The sequence below is a fragment of the Heteronotia binoei genome, chromosome 21 (genome assembly GCF_032191835.1).
Source record: "Heteronotia binoei isolate CCM8104 ecotype False Entrance Well chromosome 21, APGP_CSIRO_Hbin_v1, whole genome shotgun sequence".
NCBI classification, from domain to species: domain Eukaryota; kingdom Metazoa; phylum Chordata; class Lepidosauria; order Squamata; family Gekkonidae; genus Heteronotia; species Heteronotia binoei.
In genome coordinates, this window is record NC_083243.1 from 176,697,188 (window position 1) to 176,716,577 (window position 19,390).

At 45.7% G+C, this 19,390-nt stretch overlaps 1 protein-coding gene and 1 non-coding gene across 2 annotated transcripts; both read left to right on the plus strand.

The window, feature by feature from the left end:
• The first annotated feature begins 654 nt into the window (after nt 1–654).
• Nucleotides 655–17,451, plus strand: RNF25 (ring finger protein 25). The gene is made up of 10 exons (XM_060262441.1): nt 655–701; nt 3,244–3,318; nt 3,830–3,932; nt 4,018–4,085; nt 9,002–9,071; nt 9,219–9,290; nt 10,621–10,761; nt 12,120–12,209; nt 13,771–13,905; nt 15,000–17,451. The coding sequence occupies exons 1-10, from the start codon at nt 655–657 to the stop codon at nt 15,720–15,722; spliced, it is 1,524 nt and encodes a 507-aa protein (XP_060118424.1). The 3' UTR covers nt 15,723–17,451.
• On the plus strand, nt 11,857–11,923 carry TRNAA-GGC (transfer RNA alanine (anticodon GGC)). The gene has a single exon. It is a non-coding gene; the product is annotated as a tRNA-Ala (tRNA).
• Nucleotides 17,452–19,390: the final 1,939 nt, after the last annotated feature.

Genomic DNA, 19,390 nt, shown 5'->3' on the forward strand with positions numbered 1-19,390 from the left:
AATTTAAATGTGATGGCCAGAACTCCCTTTGGAGTTCAATGATGCTTGTCACAGCCTTGATCTTGGCTCCACCCCTAATGTCTCCTGGCTCCACCCCCAAAGTCTCCTGGCTCCACCCCCAAAGTCCCCAGATATTTCTTGAATTGGACTTGGCAACCCTAGTTCGTGCGCTCTTTCAGTCTTACGTCCATCCATTCATACACCCGGATCTGAAATCTAATTTCGCACTAGAGCTTTAATCCTGGGTTTAACTCTGTCCCCAAACTGACTTTCTACACTAAAACCATAGAGTCATAAAGTTGGTTTCTCTGATTCTAGTGTAGAAACTAAGTCAGTTCGGGGATAGAGTTGAAGCAGGATTAAAGCTCTAGCGCGAAATTGGTCCAAGACTCACAGCCTACCCCGGCACCATCCGCGGGCTCACAATAAAACGCGCTGACTTCAGTGCCGGTGGAAGAAGTTGCGATTATCCTTCGCAGCAGGATGAGAAGAGAAGAGCTGAGCGGGCGGAAGGGAGAAGAAGAAATCTCCCCAGGGGGAAATCAGGCCGTTATTGGCGCATGCGCCCATCCACGGCGTCCCCAGTGTTGCCTAGCAACTCCCGGCGCCGGAAAAGAGCCCGGCTGAACTTGCAAGCGTTTCCGCTCTGAGAAGATGGCGGCGGCTGTCCCTGATGGAGGCCAGGAGGCGGTGGTAGACTGGTAAGTGGTGGAAGCGGTTTTGTCTCGGGGAAAGATCTAGCGAGCTGCTTTAGTTCTCCTCGTTCCGTATATTGCTCTTCCCTCCACCTTCGTTTCTTTTTTTGAGTCGCGGCGACTGCTGATTTCTCGCATAGCAACTCGCGGTCTCCAAAGACCTTCCCAGCCCCTCGTGATGGTGCCTAGCATTTGTATAGTACTTTGCAGCGTTTCAAAGAGCTTCGTGTGCGCTGTTGTGATCCCTGCAACAACACCCTCCTAAAGTAGATTTAGACGCGTTTGTACAATGGTGAAAGAGGGAGTGGCTCACCTGACTTGTGAATTCGTAACAGAGATGGGATTGGAAACAGACGGGGTTTCCTGGTTTGTACGGTATCTCTTAGAATAATACGCTACTACGTCATATCTTGCCATTTCAGTCAAAGCAGGCAAGAAGAAGAAGAAGAAAATATTGGATTTATATCCCGCCCTCCACTCCGAAGAGTCTCAGAGCAGCTCACAATCTCCTTTATCTCCCTCCCCCACAACAGACACCCTGTGAGGTGGGTGGGGCTGGAGAGGGCTCTCACAGCAGCTGCCCTTTCAAGGACAGAGTCTCAGAGCAGCTCACAATCTCCTTTCCCTTCCTCCCCCACAACAGACACCCTGTGAGGTGGGTGGGGCTGGAGAGGGCTCTCACAGCAGCTGCCCTTTCAAGGACAGAGGCTCAGAGCGGCTCACAATCTCCTTTCCCTTCCTCCCCCACAACAGACACCCTGTGAGGTGGGTGGGGCTGGAGAGGGCTCTCACAGCAGCTGCCCTTTCAAGGACAACCTCTGTGATAACTATGGCTGATCCAAGGCCATTCCAGCAGGTGCAAGTGGAGGAGTGGGGAATCAAACCCGGTTCTCCCAGATAAGAGTCCGCACACTTAACCACTACACCAAACTACCAGCTAGGAGTGACTAGCTGGTAGAAACCATTGACTAGTTGCTAGAAAGCATTATCAAAGAGAGAATGAGTAGGCATATTGATGAACACAAGTTATTGAGGAAGATTCAGCATGGGTTCTGTAAGGGAAGATGTTGCCTCACTAACCTGTTAGAGTTCTTTGACGGGGTGAATAAGCACGTGGACAAAGGGGACCTAATAGATGTTGTTTACCTTGACTTCCAGAAAGCTTTTGATAAAGTTCTTCATCAAAGACTCCTTAGTAAGCTTGGGAGTCATGGAGTAAAAGGACAAGTCCTCTTGTGGATCAAAAACTGACTAATTAATAAGAAGCAGAGAGAGTTTAAATGGGCAATATTTCACAGTGGAAGATGGTAAGCAGTGGGGTGCCCCAGGGTTCAGTACTGGGTTTCATGCTCTTTAACTTGTTCATTAATAATTTGGAGTTGGGAGTAAGCGGTGAAGTGGCTAAGTTTGCAGATGACACTAAATTGTTCAGGGTGGTGAAAACCAGAGAGGATTGTGAGGCACTCCAAAGGGATCTGTCAAAGCTGGGTGAGTGGGCGTCAACATGGCAGATGAGGTTCAATGTTGCCAAGTGCAAGGTAATGCACATTGGGGCCAAAAATCCTAGCTATAAATACAAGTTGATGGGGGGTGTGAACTGGCTGAGACTGACCAAGAGAGAGATCTTGGGATCGTGGTAGATAACTCACTGAAAATGTCAAGGCAGTGTGCGATTAAAATAAAAAAGGCCAACGCCATGTTGGCAGTTATTTGGAAGGGAATTGAAAACAAACCAGCCAGTATCATGATGCCCCTGTATAAATCGATGGTGCGGCCTCATTTGGAGTACTGTGTACAATTCTGGTTACCGCACCTCAAAAAAGATATAGCATTGGAAAAAGTACAGAAAAGGGCAACTATAATGATTAAAGGGTTGGAACACTTTTCCTATGAAGAAAGGATAAAACACTTGGGGCTCTTTAGCTTGGAGAAATGTCGACTGCGGGATGACATGATAGAGGTTTACAAGATTATGCATGGGATAGGGAAGGTAGAGAAAGAAGTACCTTTCTCACAATACAAGAACTCATGGGCGTTCAATGTAATCGCTGAGCAGTCGGGTTAGAACGGATAAAAGGAAGTACTTCTTCACTCAAAGGGTGATTAACATGTGACAGTGATTAACATGTAGCAGCTTCAAGAGGGGAATGGATAATCATATGTAGCAGAGGTCTATCAGTGGCTATTAGCCACAGCGTATTGTTGGAACTTTGTCTGGGGCAGTGATGCTCTGTATTCTTGTGTTGGTGGAGGGGCACAGTGGAAGGGCTTCTAGCTCCACTGGTGGACCTCTTGATGGCACTTGGGTTTTTTGGCCACTGTGTGACACAGTGTTGGACTGGATGGGCCATTGGTCTGATCCAACATGGCTTCTCTTATATTCTTATGTCCTCCAGAGAGCAGGATGCAAGGTAACTTGGTCACTGTTTGAAAAAAAAAAACTTGCCTGCAGTAGTGGTTTAGAAGGCAAATTCTAAAATCTTGTCTGCCACCCATGCAGAAGAATCTGAAGAAAGGGTAATTGTGTAACATGGTATCTTTCCTACAGGGTGCTCCCTTCAGAAGTGGAAGTCTTAGAATCCATCTACTTGGATGAGCTGCAAGTGTCTAAAGGAAATGGCAGGTATTTGAAACATTACTGAGTGTGAGTCATACAAAAGCGCTTACATTCTGAATAAAACTTTGTTAGTTTAAGGATGCTACTTGACTCCTACTTTGTTCTACTGCTTCAGACCAACACAGTTGCCCACCTGGATCCATTACTGAGTGTGTTACTGGCTTTTTTATGGCAAGTGTTGATCTTTCCTGTATTGTAATAGAGAGCCTGAGCTCCAGTGTTGGTAGCTGGATCAGACTGCCATGATCTGTGCAAATTCGCAATGACTTGCAACCCTGTAATTCATTTTGATACTTCACCCAACAGTTGTATTCCTCCCAATTCAGGTATCCTCAGATTCCCATTTTGATAGGAGTACATGATGTGTGTGGGTGAGACGTCTGCTGCTTTTGTACCTCAGTCCTGTTGATTCCAGAAAAGAAGAGAATGCACACGCCCTGCTTTATTTCCCCTTAATTATTGCTCTTTATCTAACTAGTTGCTGGCTCTCACCTGAACCTTTTTTTTTTAAACTTAGGACCATGCCCTGGGAAATCTGCATCACCCTGCATCCAGCAACTGCTGAGGACCAGGACTCTCAGTATGTTTGCTTTACTCTTGTGCTCACTGTACCCACTCAGGTAAGGCTCCTCCTTTCCTGGATAGCTGTTTTGTAACAGAACATGGAAGGACTCTTCATTTTAACCTTGCTTTGTATTGTTTTAGTATCCCAGTGAAGTGCCAAAGATAGACATCCGGAATCCTCGAGGACTATCAGATGAGCAAATCCAGAGGTAAGTGTACGTTAATAAACTTACCACCAGTAAGATGATTTTTAATCCGTTTCATATTTCTGATAAAAGCAGGATTCCCGTTTTATCTTGTTTCTGATGGCTTTTATGTTTGCTTTAGGTTTTTGGAACAACAGATTTTATGTTGCTTGGAGGTACTTAATTTTTTTTCAAGAGCTGTGGGATGTACCAGTTGTTGGCTCAGTGGGCAGAACCAGTCCCCAAATGGGGGCTTGTACAAAAATAACTTTTTTTTTTTTTGGTATAAAAATAACATTTGAGGTGGTCTGCAGTGCTGAGGTGGAGGAATAGTTCCTGCACTATTTTCCCAATGCAAACCACCTCCAAATTGTAGCTTTCTCTTTTGTGGAAAAATATAAAGTTACCTCTGTATTTCCCCTGGAAGAGTCAAATAACGGTTTTAATCCTCCTTTCCTGCCTAGAATGCGGATGTGTGTACAGTCATGAAGGAGGAGGGTGACAGGAGTATGAGCAAGGTCAGGTGCTGTCATTTTCCCATCCAGAGCAAAGGTGCATTCATGTGCCTCCTTTCCATGAAAGAGAAAGAGGGGAGAAGATTCTGTGTCAAGTGTTAAAGGGAAGGGTAAGAAAGTGATTCAAGACAGCACTTTCATCTGCTTGAAGTGTCACTAGTTATTCCCAGGTGACTTTTCTACACAGCCTTAACTTATATAGCTCCTCTTTTGATTTGAAATAGGACTGTGAAGGTAAAAGGCAAAGTGGGTGTTATGATATAACTGATACTCTCATGAAGAAATGAAATTATATGGTGTTAATAGATTTTGGTTATTTGCAAAGACCTTGGTCAAGTAGGCCTGTGCAGAGAAATCTTGACTAGGCCTCTCTTGACTGCACAAGCACTTTCTCACAGAGATAATTGATAAGTGAACTGCTTGCACTTGGGAGAAGCTTAGTACCATCCTTAACAATGGTTTTCTAATTGGCAAATTCCTTACAGCTGAGCAAAACAACCTTGGATTCTGGGAAACAAGGTCACAAGTCTGCAGCATGTGGTTTTGGTATCCTAGTAACAAAGGGAGAGAGGTTACATCACCTCCTGGATTGTGATTGGCTCCAGGGCCCAAAGGCAATCAGAATCCTTTTCTTTAAGATAGCCAATCTTTTGTATAGGAGCTAGCTGTTGAAGCCCTGGCATGTCAAAGGCTGAGCAGCTCAATGCTTTTGCTGATGGCTAAGGCTTACTTTGTCTCCAAGATGCAGAGTTGATTGCTGAAACCAACTTCTGCTTGGAACCTTCTGGTAATGATTCAATTTTCAGGTGTTAGCTATGCTGGATAAGTCTAGTTCATTATTTTCATTCCTTCACATGCAGTGTCTTAAAATATTTTTGCATGTTAAGCAAAACATTTATTTTTTTAAATCCTGGTGTGTATTTTGTCTCCATACCCTCAAAAGCTAAATCTAGAACCCCTCAACTGCTCAACCATGGTTAGTGTTTAGTTTGGAAACTCAGAACTGCAAGCCAGCCTTATAGGGTTGACTTTCTGGAATAATCTCCTGAAAGGCTCAGAGGTTTGACCCTGTTACTCTGGAGCTGTTGGGAATAGTCAAAAGTCTGGTAGCAGCTACTGTTTAGCCTGAAGAGAGAGTTTAGGCTTTCTTTAAGAAGAAGATGATGATATTGGATTTATATCCCACCCTCCACTCCAAAGAGTGGCTCACAATCTCCTTTATCTTCCTCCCCCACAACAGACACCCTGTGAGGTGGGTGGGGCTGGAGAGGGCTCTCACAGCAGCTGCCCTTTCAAGGATAACCTCTGCCAGAGCTATGGCTGACCCAAGGCCATTCCTGCAGGTGCAAGTGGAGGAGTGGGGAATCAAACCCGGTTCTCCCAGATAAGAGTTTGCACACTTAACCGCTACACCAAACTGGCTCTTTAGGACTTTTATAACTTGTTTTGTCTTGTCCCTAAAATAGGATTACTGCTCTTCCTGGCTTGGGGAGTAGAAATCCATGATGCATAGCAAGAGTGCAAGTTGTAGTTTCTATGTACAGGCTATACATTTTGGCAGTTAATGTATAAAGTCAGGGAAGATAGGAGGCCTTTTGTAGCAAAAGTAATTGATTTCACCAATATGCAAGAAAAGCAATGTTAACTTAGCACCCAGAAAAACAAATGCATCGATTTCATCTAAGGTCTCTTCACAGCTGCCTTATGTCGACGGGGAAGGTCTGTGGCTCAGTTGCAGAGTATGTGCTTGCTGTGTAGAAAGTCTGTGGTTCAGTTCCTGCCATCTCCAGTTAAAAGGCAATATATGATGTGAAAGACCTCTGCCTGAGATCCTGGAAACCTGATGCCAATCTGAGTAGACAATACTGATCTCAGTGGACCACCCTCTGATTCAGTGTGTGGCAGCTTCATGTGTTCATGTATTCTGCTCTCCTCTTCCTTCCCATGGCCATAGCCCCCTGGGGTGCTCCCTGGAAAGCTGAACATTTCCAGATTGTTGCTGAACAGATGAGGGAGGAATTGTATTCCTGCAAATTATTATTATTGTATTCCACCCATTCCCCCATGGGGGTTCAGGGCGCAGTACATCAGAATAGATAATAAAGTCACAATAAAATCAGTTACAATAACTAGTTAATAAGAACATAAGAGAAGCCATGTTAGATCACGCCAATGGCCCATCCAGTCCAACACTCTGTGTCACACAGTGGCAAAAAAATTTATACACACACACACACACACTGTGGCTAATAGCCACCGATGGACCTCTGCTCCATATTTTTGATCTAAACCCCTCTTGAAGGTGGCTATGCTTGTGGCTGCCGCCACCTCCTGTGGCAGTGAATTCCACATGTTCATCACCCTTTGGGTGAAGAAGTACCTCCTTTTATCCATTCTAACCCGACTGCTCAGCAATTTCATCGAATGCCCACGAGTTCTTGCATTGTGAGAAAGGGAGAAAAGTACTTCTTTCTCTACCTTCTCCATCCCATGCATTATCTTGTAAACCTCTATCATGTCACCCCGCAGTCGACGTTTCTCCAAGCTAAAGAGCCCCAAGCGTTTCAACCTTTCTTCATAGGGAAAGTGTTCCAGCCCTTTAATAGTACAGCAGGATGGTCCAGCAGGAAAGTATAGTAAGATGGTACAGCAGTGTGGTACCGCAGGGAAGGCCAACCGATCAAACAAGTAGATGTCCGCTGCCTCATCCAAAAGCCTGGCGGAACAGCTTCATTTTATAGGCCCTACGAAAGGCTTAACAAGCCAGGTAGGGCCTGGATCTCCATAGGGAGTTGATTCCACCAGGTGGGGGCCAGGACCAAGAAAGTCCTGGCCCTGGTAGAGGCAAGACGGGCATCTCTTGGGCCAGGGATGGTCAACAGATGTTGGGAGGTCAAAGCGACCTCCGGGGCATCTATGGGGAGAGACGCTCCTGCAGGTATGCTGGTCCCAGGCCGTGCAAGGCTTTAATTGATTGATTAAAGAAGGGCCTTGCACTCCCAAGCCACCACCTCAGAGTAACTCATCATATGCCATTTGTCAGTCTGACAGTGCAGGACCCTTTTGCTGTGCCCTTGTTCCACAGCAGCTGGGGCCTGACTGTATCATACATCATGCCGAGAAGGTGGCATTCCAATTCGTACTGTTGTGGTGGTATTACTTCCTTTTGATTTGTTCTAAGTTAGCTACTGTGGAAGATGTGGTACTGGTTTAGAAAGTGTGGCTGGGGCTGTCAGCCAGAGACTCAGTATTCCTTGGAGCTTTAGAGGAATGGGAATGACATTGGGCTACAATACTATCATCACATCCAGGCAGAAGTCCAGATGTGACATCCCTGTGTTGACTGAAGTTTTAGAAATTCTATAGTGTTGCCATAGAGTTTCTAGAGCATCAGTTGATGTCTGACACTGGCTTCATGTTTGGGTTTTCATTTGGATGTTACATCAGCATTAAGAAGAAGAAGATGATGATGATATTGGATTTATATCCCGCCCTCCACTCCGAAGAGTCTCAGAGCGGCTCACAATCTCCTTTCCCTTCCTCCCCCACAACAGACACCCTGTGAGGTGGGTGGGGCTGGAGAGGGCTCTCACAGCAGCTGCCCTTTCAAGGACAGAGGCTCCAAGTGGCCTACAATCTCCTTTCCCTTCCTCCCCCACAACAGACACCCTGTGAGGTGGGTGGGGCTGGAGAGGGCTCTCACAGCAGCTGCCCTTTCAAGGACAGAGGCTCAGAGCGGCTCACAATCTCCTTTCCCTTCCTCCCCCACAACAGACACCCTGTGAGGTGGATGGGGCTGGAGAGGGCTCTCACAGCAGCTGCCCTTTCAAGGACAGAGGCTCAGAGCGGCCTACAATCTTCTTTACCTTCCTCCCCCACAACAGACACCCTGTGAGGTGGGTGGGGCTGGAGAGAGCTCTCACAGTAGCTGCCCTTTCAAGGACAGAGGCTCCGAGTGGCCTACAATCTCCTTTCCCTTCCTCCCCCACAACAGACACCCTGTGAGGTGGGTGGGGCTGGGGAGGGCTCTCACAGCAGCTGCCCTTTCAAGGACAACCTCTGCCAGAGCTATGGCTGACCCAAGGCCATTCCAGCAGGTGCAAGTGGAGGAGTGGGGAATCAAACCCGGTTCTCCCAGATAAGAGTCTGCACACTTAACCACTACACCAAACTGGCTCTCCATTAACCCAGCATCACCCCCGCTTCCAAATAGAGGGAAGGGCAGGTGGGAGGGCCACAATTGGCAGGACATTGTTCACTTGAGGCAGACCCTTGTCATGCCAGCCTATGGCCTGTTAGAGTAATACTGTATTTGTTTGTTGTGCTTGTCATTGCAACCAGTTAACTTAGCCTCTTCCTTAGGCGTTGTTCTCTCATCCATCCTATCTCCTTCCCTGATATCTGTTTTCTTTTCCTCTCTCCTAGGATTTCTCAAACACTGCAACGTCTTGCCAAGGAACATCTGGGTACCGCTATTCTCTATGAGCTAATAGAGGTAAAAGAGCAGAAATGAAAGAGGAGATGGAGTAAGGAGGCAGAGGAGCCGAATAATTTGGAGAGGCTGTCTGCACTTGTAGGTGGAGGGAGGCCTCTGCTTAGGTCTGGCTTTAGCAGGTAAAATTTGCTGTTTCTGACTTCACAGAAGGGAAAAGAAATCCTCACAGACAACAATATCCCTCATGGACAGTGCGTGATTTGCCTGTATGGCTTCCAGGTAAGGGCATGCTGGAGTAGTATTTTGCTCTCATGTTCTGGGAATTCAAGAAACTTTTGTGGAAAGAAGAGTAAAATAATGGTGGGGCTTATTTGAGAGCAAGAAAGGGTTAGAATGCAAGTTGTTGGTATGTGTGTAGGTGGGATCGTACTTGTGCAGGAGGGAATCAGACAACGATTTATAACTGAAGGCACAAGAACTCAGAGGCAGGAGTGTCCTAAGCTCTGCACAGGTGGGGTATAGAGCAGTGTTAGGTCCAGGCTCTTATAAGGACTGAATTAACACCAGAGTTACATACTTTATCTTTAAACTAATAAATTAAATCTGTTTTGATTTCTTTCTTTGTCCTTCGTGCAGATATTCTTTGTGTTGCAGCTGTGCATCTAATCAAAAACATGTAAATTATTTGAGGAAGCCCAGATTGTGTATTCATCAATGATCTTGTCATTTAAACAAATTTGCTGTACTTTTTCTTAATGGAAGACTTAACGACATTGCAGAATTGGAAATTTCTTTTCAGAGACCAAGTTCCAGGGGAAAAGACTGTTGGAATGATGCCTAGCAGTTCCCCAAATAGGCTGTGAGCTGTATATGCACACAAGAATCTCCTATATTCAGACGATTGTGCCACTAATTAGAGTGAAATGGATACAACTGTTCTGCACTGTACTGAGCAGAGTTTATTTATTAAAATATACCCTACCTTTCCTTTTGGCTTAGATTTGAAACCTTCCTGCGATCTAAGGTGCTTTCCTCCAACTTAAGTAGTTTTTCTATTGGAGGAAGGCTGCTTAGATTGGAGGAGGGCTACTTGGAGGACGGTTAAACCCACCACAGTAACTGCAGGTTTTCCCCCTAACTGTGAATTGAAGGAAGTAGGGGGAAAGAACCTATATTTGCTTGTGCATCCCACATATAAATGGGCTTTATGTGGCACTTTGAGCTCCAAACCCTTCACATTTATTATCACAGTAGTCTTTACATCAGCCCATTTAAGTATGCCAGTATTCAGTCCTTCAATCCACATTTCAGTCCCAAGTGTCCAGTGCCACTTCTTCACAGGGAAAGGGAGTAATTATAATCCATACCTGGGCTTTAGCTCTGCATTACATATCATGTGCCGTTCTGGCAGGTCCCTCACATTTTTGGTACATTTTTGAGGGGCTTCTTTATTCATGCAGAATGCAGCACATAATTCCTTCAATCCAAGCAGTGACTCTTGTACAGCAAATGCAGAATTGAGGCTGAGCTGTCAGTGCACTGTGTGCTGAATATGCACAACGCTAGACATAGTTTTTCAGAGAAATTTCTTGTGGCTTCTGCTATGCAGGAGAATGAAGCTTTCACTAAGACTCCATGCTACCACTACTTTCACTCGCATTGCCTTGCCAGTTACGCAGCACATATGGAAGAGGAGATCCGTGCACAGAGGAGGGAGAGAGAGCAGACTTTGACATCTTTACCAAAAGAGGTAATTTCCCCTCGTTCATCCATTACCATCCCTTTGAGTATCTACACTGTTGTCAGAGAATAGTATCTAAGACTTGAACAATCCTTCCAGCTTATTTTGACCTATTTAGCTGGCAATATGACCTGTATACAGGATTTTCCAGCCTAGGTGTTGTCAGCTTTCTCATACCTGTGCCTAGCATGTTTTTTGAGACCAGAGCTTTGAATTATGTTGAGTCTAGGAAATCTGGTTATGGGGTCTTGGGAGGTAGACAACATGTCTATAGCACATTCTAGTTATTGAAACTCCAGGATTCAGTTGATGGAGCTGGTTTGGTGTAGTGGTTAAGTGTGTGGACTCTTATCTGGGAGAACCGGGTTTGATTCCCCACTCCTCCATTTGCACCTGCTGGAATGGCCTTGGGTCAGCCATAGCCCTGGCAGAGGTTGTCCTTGAAAGGGCAGCTGCTGTGAGAGCCCTCTCCAACCCCACCCACCTCACAGGGTGTCTGTTGTGGGGGAGGAAGGTAAAGGAGATTGTGAGCCGCTCTGAGACTCTTCGGAGTGGAGGGCGGGATATAAATCCAATATCTTCTTCTTCTTCTTGGTCTTTGCGTCTTCACAGTAGATATATAAGCAGAAGTTGTATACACTGAGCACACTTGTCAGAATTCCTAGTAGGGAAAAAAATCATATTAACAGATGCAAAAGATCATTGTAGCCCGGAAATAACATTAATCTGATCTCCCCCACCCCCAATTAATCTGATTAATCTGACATAGTGACATAGTGAGTTTGCTGTTACTGAGGCGGGGTGCAGGTGGATGTTGATTTCTTCATTGTATTCATTGTGATGTATCTAAGTCATTGTTACCATTAGGAGGGCTCATTAGCCTAAAAAGGAAGCAGCTGTATTGATGAAACACACCTCATCAAATTACCATCACTCCCAAATGTCTGAATGACATGCTTGGGAGATGTTTTCTGAGGAGTAAGGCTAGGTATCAGAAAGCTGCTGTTTTGCTGATAGCCTTGAGCTTGAGTGCTAGCATTCCCCTGGGGCAAAGCAGCCTCCAAGGTAAAACACTGGCAGAAGAGGGAGATGTTGGGGAGGGACGGTGGCTCAGTGGTAGAGCATCTGCTTGGCAAGCAGAAGGTCCCAGGTTCAATCCCTGGCATCTCCAACTAAAAGGGTCCAGGCAAATAGATGTGAAAAACCTTAGCTTGAGACCCTGGAGAGCCGCTGCCAGTCTGAGTAGACAATACTGACTTCGATGGACCGAGGGTCTGATTCAGTAGAAGGCAGCTTCATGTGTTCAATATGTTCAAACTGTGTTTGAGTCGAAGCCTAAGATGTTCTTGTTACCATATTCTGTACAGGAAGTTGAAGTTCAGTGCCCAGTGTGCAGGGAGCCTCTGGCGTATGACCTTGCAGCACTGCAAGCAGCACCACCACCTCAGCAGCCAATGGTAAGGAGATGGGGTACAGGGAACTTTCACACTGATTTATCTGTGTACAAGATGCACCAGGCAGGATTCTTATTACCTCAGCATTCTCGTTCTTCCATCAGAGTTTTGGCAGCCGTATCTCACTAGCAGGGTCTTTGCTACTTACGATTGCTCGGCACGCATGTGCATGACCGCAGGATGGATGAGAGCAGAATTCATTTTTAAAATTTGTTATTCCATTTATAGTCTGCCCTTTTCGCTATATGTGCATTTCAACGCCATTCCATTTCGTGACCTCCCAACAATGTGCAGAGTGGTTCGGTTTAAGCCCACTGATTGCAAGGGTTTTGATCGGAGTGTGTCTGTGTAGAATACCATCGTTAGTCTGCTGAGCATTGTGTGAAGAAACTGAGTGCCAGATAGTACGCAGTCATGACACAGGAAAGCTTTCCCTCCGTGACACATTATGTAGCAGATTGAGTGAAAGGTTTAAAGACAATAACTTTAGGTACAGCCTCATCACTTCCACACTGCAGATGCTAAATCCTTTGCCCTGCTGTGAATGCAGCTTGTCTCTTCCACTTCCCATTAATTGAGGAAGCCCAGATTGTGTATTCATCAATGGTCTTGTCATTTAAACAAATTTACTGTACTTTTTCTTAATGGAAGACTTAATGACATTGCAAAATTGGAAATTTCTATTCAGAGACCAAGTTCCAGGGGAAAAGACTGTTGGAATGATGCCTAGCAGTTCCCCAAGTAGGCTGTGAGCTATCTATGCACACGAGAATCTCCTATATTCAGACGATTGTGCCACTAATTAGAGTGAAATGGATACAACTGTTCTGCACTGTACTGAGCAGGGTTTATTTATTAAAATATACCCTACCTTTCCTTTTGGCTTAGATTTGAAACCTTCCTGCAATCTAAGGTGCTTCCCTCCAACTTAAGTAGTTTTTCTATTGGAGGAAGGCTGCTTAGATTGGAGGAGGGCTACTTGGAGGACGGCTGAACCCACCACAGTAACTGCAGGTTTTCCCCCTAACTGAATTGAAGGAAGTAGGGGGAAAGAACCTATATTTGCTTGTGCATCCCAATAATGGTGATATAAATGGGCTTTATATGGCACTTTGAGCTCCAAACCCTTCACATTTATTATCACAGTAGTCTTTACATCAGCCCATTTAAGTATGCCAGTATTCAGTCGTTCAATCCAAATTTCAGTCCCAAGTGTCCAGTGCCACTTCTTCACAGGGAAAGGGAGTAATTATAATCCATACCTGGGCTTTAGCTCTGCATTACATATCATGTGCCGTTCTGGCAGGTCCCTCACGTTTTTGGTACATTTTTGAGGGGCTTCTTTATTCATGCAGAATGCAGCACATAATTCCTTCGATCCAAGCGGTGACTCTTGTACAGCAAATGCAGAACTGAGGCTGAGCTGTCAGTGCACTGTGTGCTGAATATGCGCAACGCTAGACATAGTGTTCCCAAAGTCAGATTCCAAGCTTTTATGGTGGAACCAAAACATTGTCTTCTTGGCTCAGATCTGATCATCAGGTGTGGTTCTTCCTTGCTTTAGGAGGTGTACTGCCCTGATGCAAAGACGCTGCATCACAGAGAACAGCTGCGCCTCATCTACCAGAAGCAGCAGGAGAAAGGTGGCATCATTGACCCTGAAGCAGAGAGAAACCGCTATTTTATCAGCCTGCGAAAGGTTAGTGGGCTCAGCAGGACTGCTTTGAGGATACTACAAACAGTAGCACTAGGGACAGAGTGCAGAATTGAAACAGCATTTTTGAGGCTGGGGAGCATTTGGTCCTCTTGCTGTGGGAGCGATTGGATGCTTGGTGTAGTGGTGAAGTGTGTGGGCTCTCATCTGGGAGAACCGGGTTTGATTCCCCACTCCTCCACTTGTACCTGCTGGAATGGCCTTGGGTCAGCCATAGCCCTGGCAGAGGTTGTCCTTGAAAGGGCAGCTGCTGGGAGAGCCCTCTCCAGCCCCTCCCACCTCACAGGGTGTCTGTTGTGGGGGAGGAAGGGAAAGGAGATTGTGAGCTGCTCTGAGCCTCTTTCCTTGAAAGGGCAGCTGCTGTGAGAGCCCTCTCAGCCCCACCCACCTCACAGGGTGTCTGTTGTGGGGGAGGAAGGGAAAGGAGATTGTAGGCCGCTCTGAGCCTCTGTCCTTGAAAGGGCAGCTGCTGTGAGAGCCCTCTCCAGCCCCTCCCACCTCACAGGGTGTCTGTTGTGGGGGAGGAAGGGAAAGGAGATTGTAGGCCACTCTGAGCCTCTGTCCTTGAAAGGGCAGCTGCTGTGAGAGCCCTCTCGGCCCCACCCACCTCACAGGGTGTCTGTTGTGGGGGAGGAAGGGAAAGGAGATTGTAGGCCGCTCTGAGCCTCTGTCCTTGAAAGGGCAGCTGCTGTGAGAGCCCTCTCCAGCCCCACCCACCTGACATGGTGTCTGTTGTGGGGGAGGAAGGGAAAGGAGATTGTGAGTCGCTCTGAGACTCCTCGGAGTGGAGGGTGGGATATAAATCCAATATCATCTTCATATCCTATATTATGGCATGAAGTAAAAACTTTGGTACTTGGCTTTTTTGGCAGTTCCTTCAGAACATGTCCATAATTGCTTTGGGCATTTTTTGCTTCCTAGGGGAGGAGCATGTTCTTGGAAGTCAGGGTTGCAGGTATATAGATTTGGTGAAGCCACTATCTCTGTTTCAGCTTTTGTGGAATTTTCTGCATCCGTAGATTATGAAACTTGGGTTTGTGGGGGTTTTTTTTGTCTTTCACCTTGGCCCCTCTTCTCAGCCCCCAGCTACTACTGAATGTGAACATGCCGCCATCTCAGAAGATGTCACCAGTGCTGAGAAGCAGCTGGACCCACCAGTAGCCTCAGAACGTACTCTGGGAACCGCAAAGATTGCATCCGAGAGGAATGAGTCTGAGAGACCATCTTTCACTTTGCATCACCATAACAAGAGAGAGTGGACTCGAGGGGAGAGGCCATCTTTCCGAGGCCCAAGACAGCAACTGCACTGCAAACCTGTGGCAGCCCCAGCAGAAACTTGCTGTCTCTTTACTGTTGAGGGGGAATCCAAAGCCTTCGGTTGGAGATCCCATTGTAAGAAGGAAAGAGGAAACTGTGGAAGGTATAACCAAAGCATTCTGAAACCTTGTACCAGAGAACAAGTATCTGCATGCACTGCTAAAAAAGAGCTATGTGCGGGAGGTACCTCACCAGCCAAAGAAGGAACTTACTTTAGAGAAGAGAAACTTGGTGTACAGAGATGGACACAGAAGCAGGAACCTGAAGCCCGAGACAAAGAGGAGGACAGCCTAGAAACTAGTCAACATGAACTCAGGAGACCCACCAGGTGGCAGAGTCAGCATGCAGTGCAGGATTGCAGGCCGTGGGGAAAGGCCAAAGGAAGAGAGCATGGCTCTTATCCTAGAATGCCAAGAGGCCGTGGGTGGATGAAACCCAAATCACCTGCAGAACCACAGGTTCAACAGACCAAAGGAGGTTCCTAGCAGGACGAGGTCAGGGCTTGCAGAGTTCTAGAGAAGAAGATTGCTGTTGTGTTGTCTAGCACTGGACTCTGAGAAAAAAGCACAGCTGGTTTGGAGTTCTCCTTTGATTCATGGATGGTCTTCATGTTGAGCAATAACGAGCTTTCCTGAGATCATGATACTGGGGAACGTGATAAAGCATGATTGTGGACAATAACTGATGGCATTAATGGATAAGTGGTAGAATCCTGCAGCAAACCAGCTGCGCAGTGGTCTGGGTGGGATGAGAGGAGGATTAAATTTCTTGGCATGAAATTTAAAAGTGTCGTTTTCAGCTTTGTCTTGGTTTGAGGCATTCACAGGTCTTGCTACGTTTCTCTGCGTCAGCAGCAGTCGATACGTGACACGGTATGATGGCTCTGGTGTCTCTGAAAGGGGTGAGCTCGAGGCAATCCATTAAAAATCAGGTTCTGTTAAGTGTGCTGTAAAACAGGATGGCCTTTGTTCAGTTTTAGAAAGTTGTGAACAGGCTGCTGAACACTGAGTTCTCTGTTGGCTCGCAGTAATGAGTTGGAACTCAGTGGCAGTTGGCTTTGAATAGTGAAGGCTGAGCACACCCATTTTAAACAGCCAAAGGACCTTCATCTCTCAGGGAAAAGCAAGGTCTGAGCTAGCCAGTATCTTAGAAGCTGGATTTAGAGGCAGATTCTTTGCACCAAACCCCTTAGTTCCATATATCAGTATACCTGCGCTGCCAAGAAAAAAAAGCTGTAGAGACAAAAATGAGGCTCCACTGATCATCCCAAATGTGATTGACATCTAAGTTTTAGTTCCCTGTCACAAACCATTTTGGACTCCTGTAGTCTCAGCACAGAACGTGGTTCAGTCTTGATATCTCCAAATATATTTTGATATTTTTTGGAACTTGTGTGGACGCACACCTGGTATGAAAAATATTCTGCTCACCGTTTTGTACCAATTCATTCTTGCTTTATACAGTCCTGGCAACCAGCTATTCCTGCACAAAGCCCAACCTTCCCTCACGAGTACGTTTTGCTCAGAGGATCCGTCTGAGCCTGCTGTGTGTCTATGTGGACCCTGTGCCAATCCTGTGAGCCGCACTTGCTGCCCACTGTTTGCCATTTTTGCCAGATGTTTGGTATATGCAAACCACAGGGGTTTTAACTCTAGGATATAGGGGAATTACCTGTTTAAGCTGGAAAAGCACGTTGTTCTCCTATCCATGTTTTGTCATTTGACCTCATGATTTTCCTTTTGCGCGAGTTGTGCAGTGAGATCTTGAAGTCCGGTCTGGTTGAAAGTCTCTCGCTGCTCCCAAGTTGGTCCCAGGAAGTGAGTTGGTAGAAAATAGGCAAGGTTATACCTCCTCCCATGCTTCTGGCATCCAGTGTCTGCATTGCTGGAATTTGCCCTGGGTATGAGCAGTAGTAGGACAACGAGCCTTGAGAGGCAACAGCATCTCTTGCTTCCTTCTATACTGCCAGCTGCCATAAATGGTGGTACCCCCCCTGGCAGCTACTTCACTGACTTCTGCAGCGAACCAGCCCTACCTCCACAGTACTATGGAAAAATAGTAATGTGTGAATTTCTGCTATTTAAATCTAGAGGGTGACAGACATATAGAAGCCAATGAAAGGATTAAATTGATCTACTTCGCAGGGCTGTGGTGAGATGGAATGTGTGGTGATGTGATACAAAACTCAAGCATATTAAAAGTAATCTGAATAAACCAAGCTGCGATCTTCTTTCTTGAGTAAAGAGTCTGTTTGCTGCTGCTCTGCATCATACTGAACCTGGCCCATGCTATCCCCTCCTAGTCTCTTGTTAAGATATTGCTGGGATTCTACACTGCGTGTAGCCTAACGGTTTATGATTTTGTGCATAAGCAGAAGACGCAGATTCTGCTTGAGTGTGAAATTTATATGCTGTCGGTAATTCCTGCTTTGGTAGCAGGGAGATCTGAAGCTTTTGGAATATCACAGTGGAAGCCTCTCATGTAGGAAGAACAGGTACACTTCTATGCCCCAGCCTATTGTAAATAGAGCTAGAAACATCCACCTTCATGTTCGCTATCTGGTTTTAGTCCTCCTGAGGTTGATTTCAACCAATAATTCCCATCAAAATGCTGAAAGTTGCTTAGAACCTGAGAATGTTTCTCTTAAGGCTGTGAAGCTCACCCACAGGAACCAATCGACATCGTTGTGTAGATTGAAACAGCCAACAGCATGTGATAGTTATATGATACTTGTGATGGTACGAGGAGTGTTTGTTCTTTGCAGAGATGTCATTGAGGCCAATAAACTTTGTAGTCCTTTCAGGATCTAGGCCAGTGGAGTCGTCATCACTCTGGGCTTAATCATATTGCTTCCTACTCTGTAGGTGGCATCTAGTTGACTGAATCTTCTGTCTTGCTGTTATGCTGGAAATAAAAAAAAAAGGTTCACAATATTTGGTATAGTTAATATGCCCACATAATAACATGTCTGCCCCACAGCATGTGGGAGATGAGTTTGCAGTGGGCATGCCCATGCATAGATTTTTGCAACCTGCAGCATGCAAGGATGGCTGTGAACTTTGAAATTTTCTGCATGCTTACTGTAGGCTCACAAGAGATTATAACAGCTCTCTGTTTTCCATATAAGCCCAATAAGCTATGAATTCGTTAAGAATCTGGGCGTGGTGTGTTTAAAACTGGGTCTGCTGCAATTTCACCAGAAGCAAGGAAGTCCAATTGTAAAAAGAAACCTCTTGCCTCTGGCTTGTTTTTCTGGTTCCTGCCCTCAGTCAGGATGTAATAGCAAACCTGGCTAAATCATTTGTGGGGCATGGCTACAGATCCTAGGGAGAGAGTGTTCTACATTCCTTACCCACTGTTAGTTGGACAAATCTAAAATTGCACTCCCTGCTTTTTATAAATGTTATGCTATCACCTCTAGTTTGTCCTTAAGAAGTTCAATTGGTCTTTGAACAATTTCTAAGGATAACCCAGTCTCAGTTGCAGTGTATTCCTCTCAGTTATATTTGTTCCCTGAGAATCTCAGGAATGGTGAGAAACTTTTGACCTACACCTGTTTCAACAATGGTAAGATGTTAATCTTTTGACCTGGAGGTTTATCAGTAACCAAACTAATATAGCCTTGGCCATTACATCTAATAAATGTATGCCTTTGATATCTCAATTCTGGCTGAGTTGGAAAACAAAGGATCTCCCAGAGAGCCTTTTTCAAAAGCAAAAGTAGTCACTTAAACTCATTTAGTTATCAGAAAATGACTTTTCATTTGACATGCCGTGTAAAGAAGTTGTTTTGTGCAGCAACTTTTCGTGCTATTGTAGACATGGTTTCAGTGCCTTTACCCCATAACAAATTATTACTTGTGACTAGTACAGTTAATGTTTAAGTGGATTTGAGCAAGTGCATGACAAAGACTTGGGCTGATTTGGCGTTTGCTTCCCTTTCTCTCCGGGGTTGTTCCATGCAGGTGTGATTTCCCGATTCCACACTAGAGGATTTCTACCGGATTCAATTCCCAATCTGTCCCGTGTGTTCTGATTCCGCATTACTGCTGCTCCCGGAGTCTCCCCCACAATCGTAGCAATTTCCCCCGCCCTCATACGTTTCCCTTTTTTTTTTTAATGTGTTCACGTTACAACTCGATCGTCTTTGTTT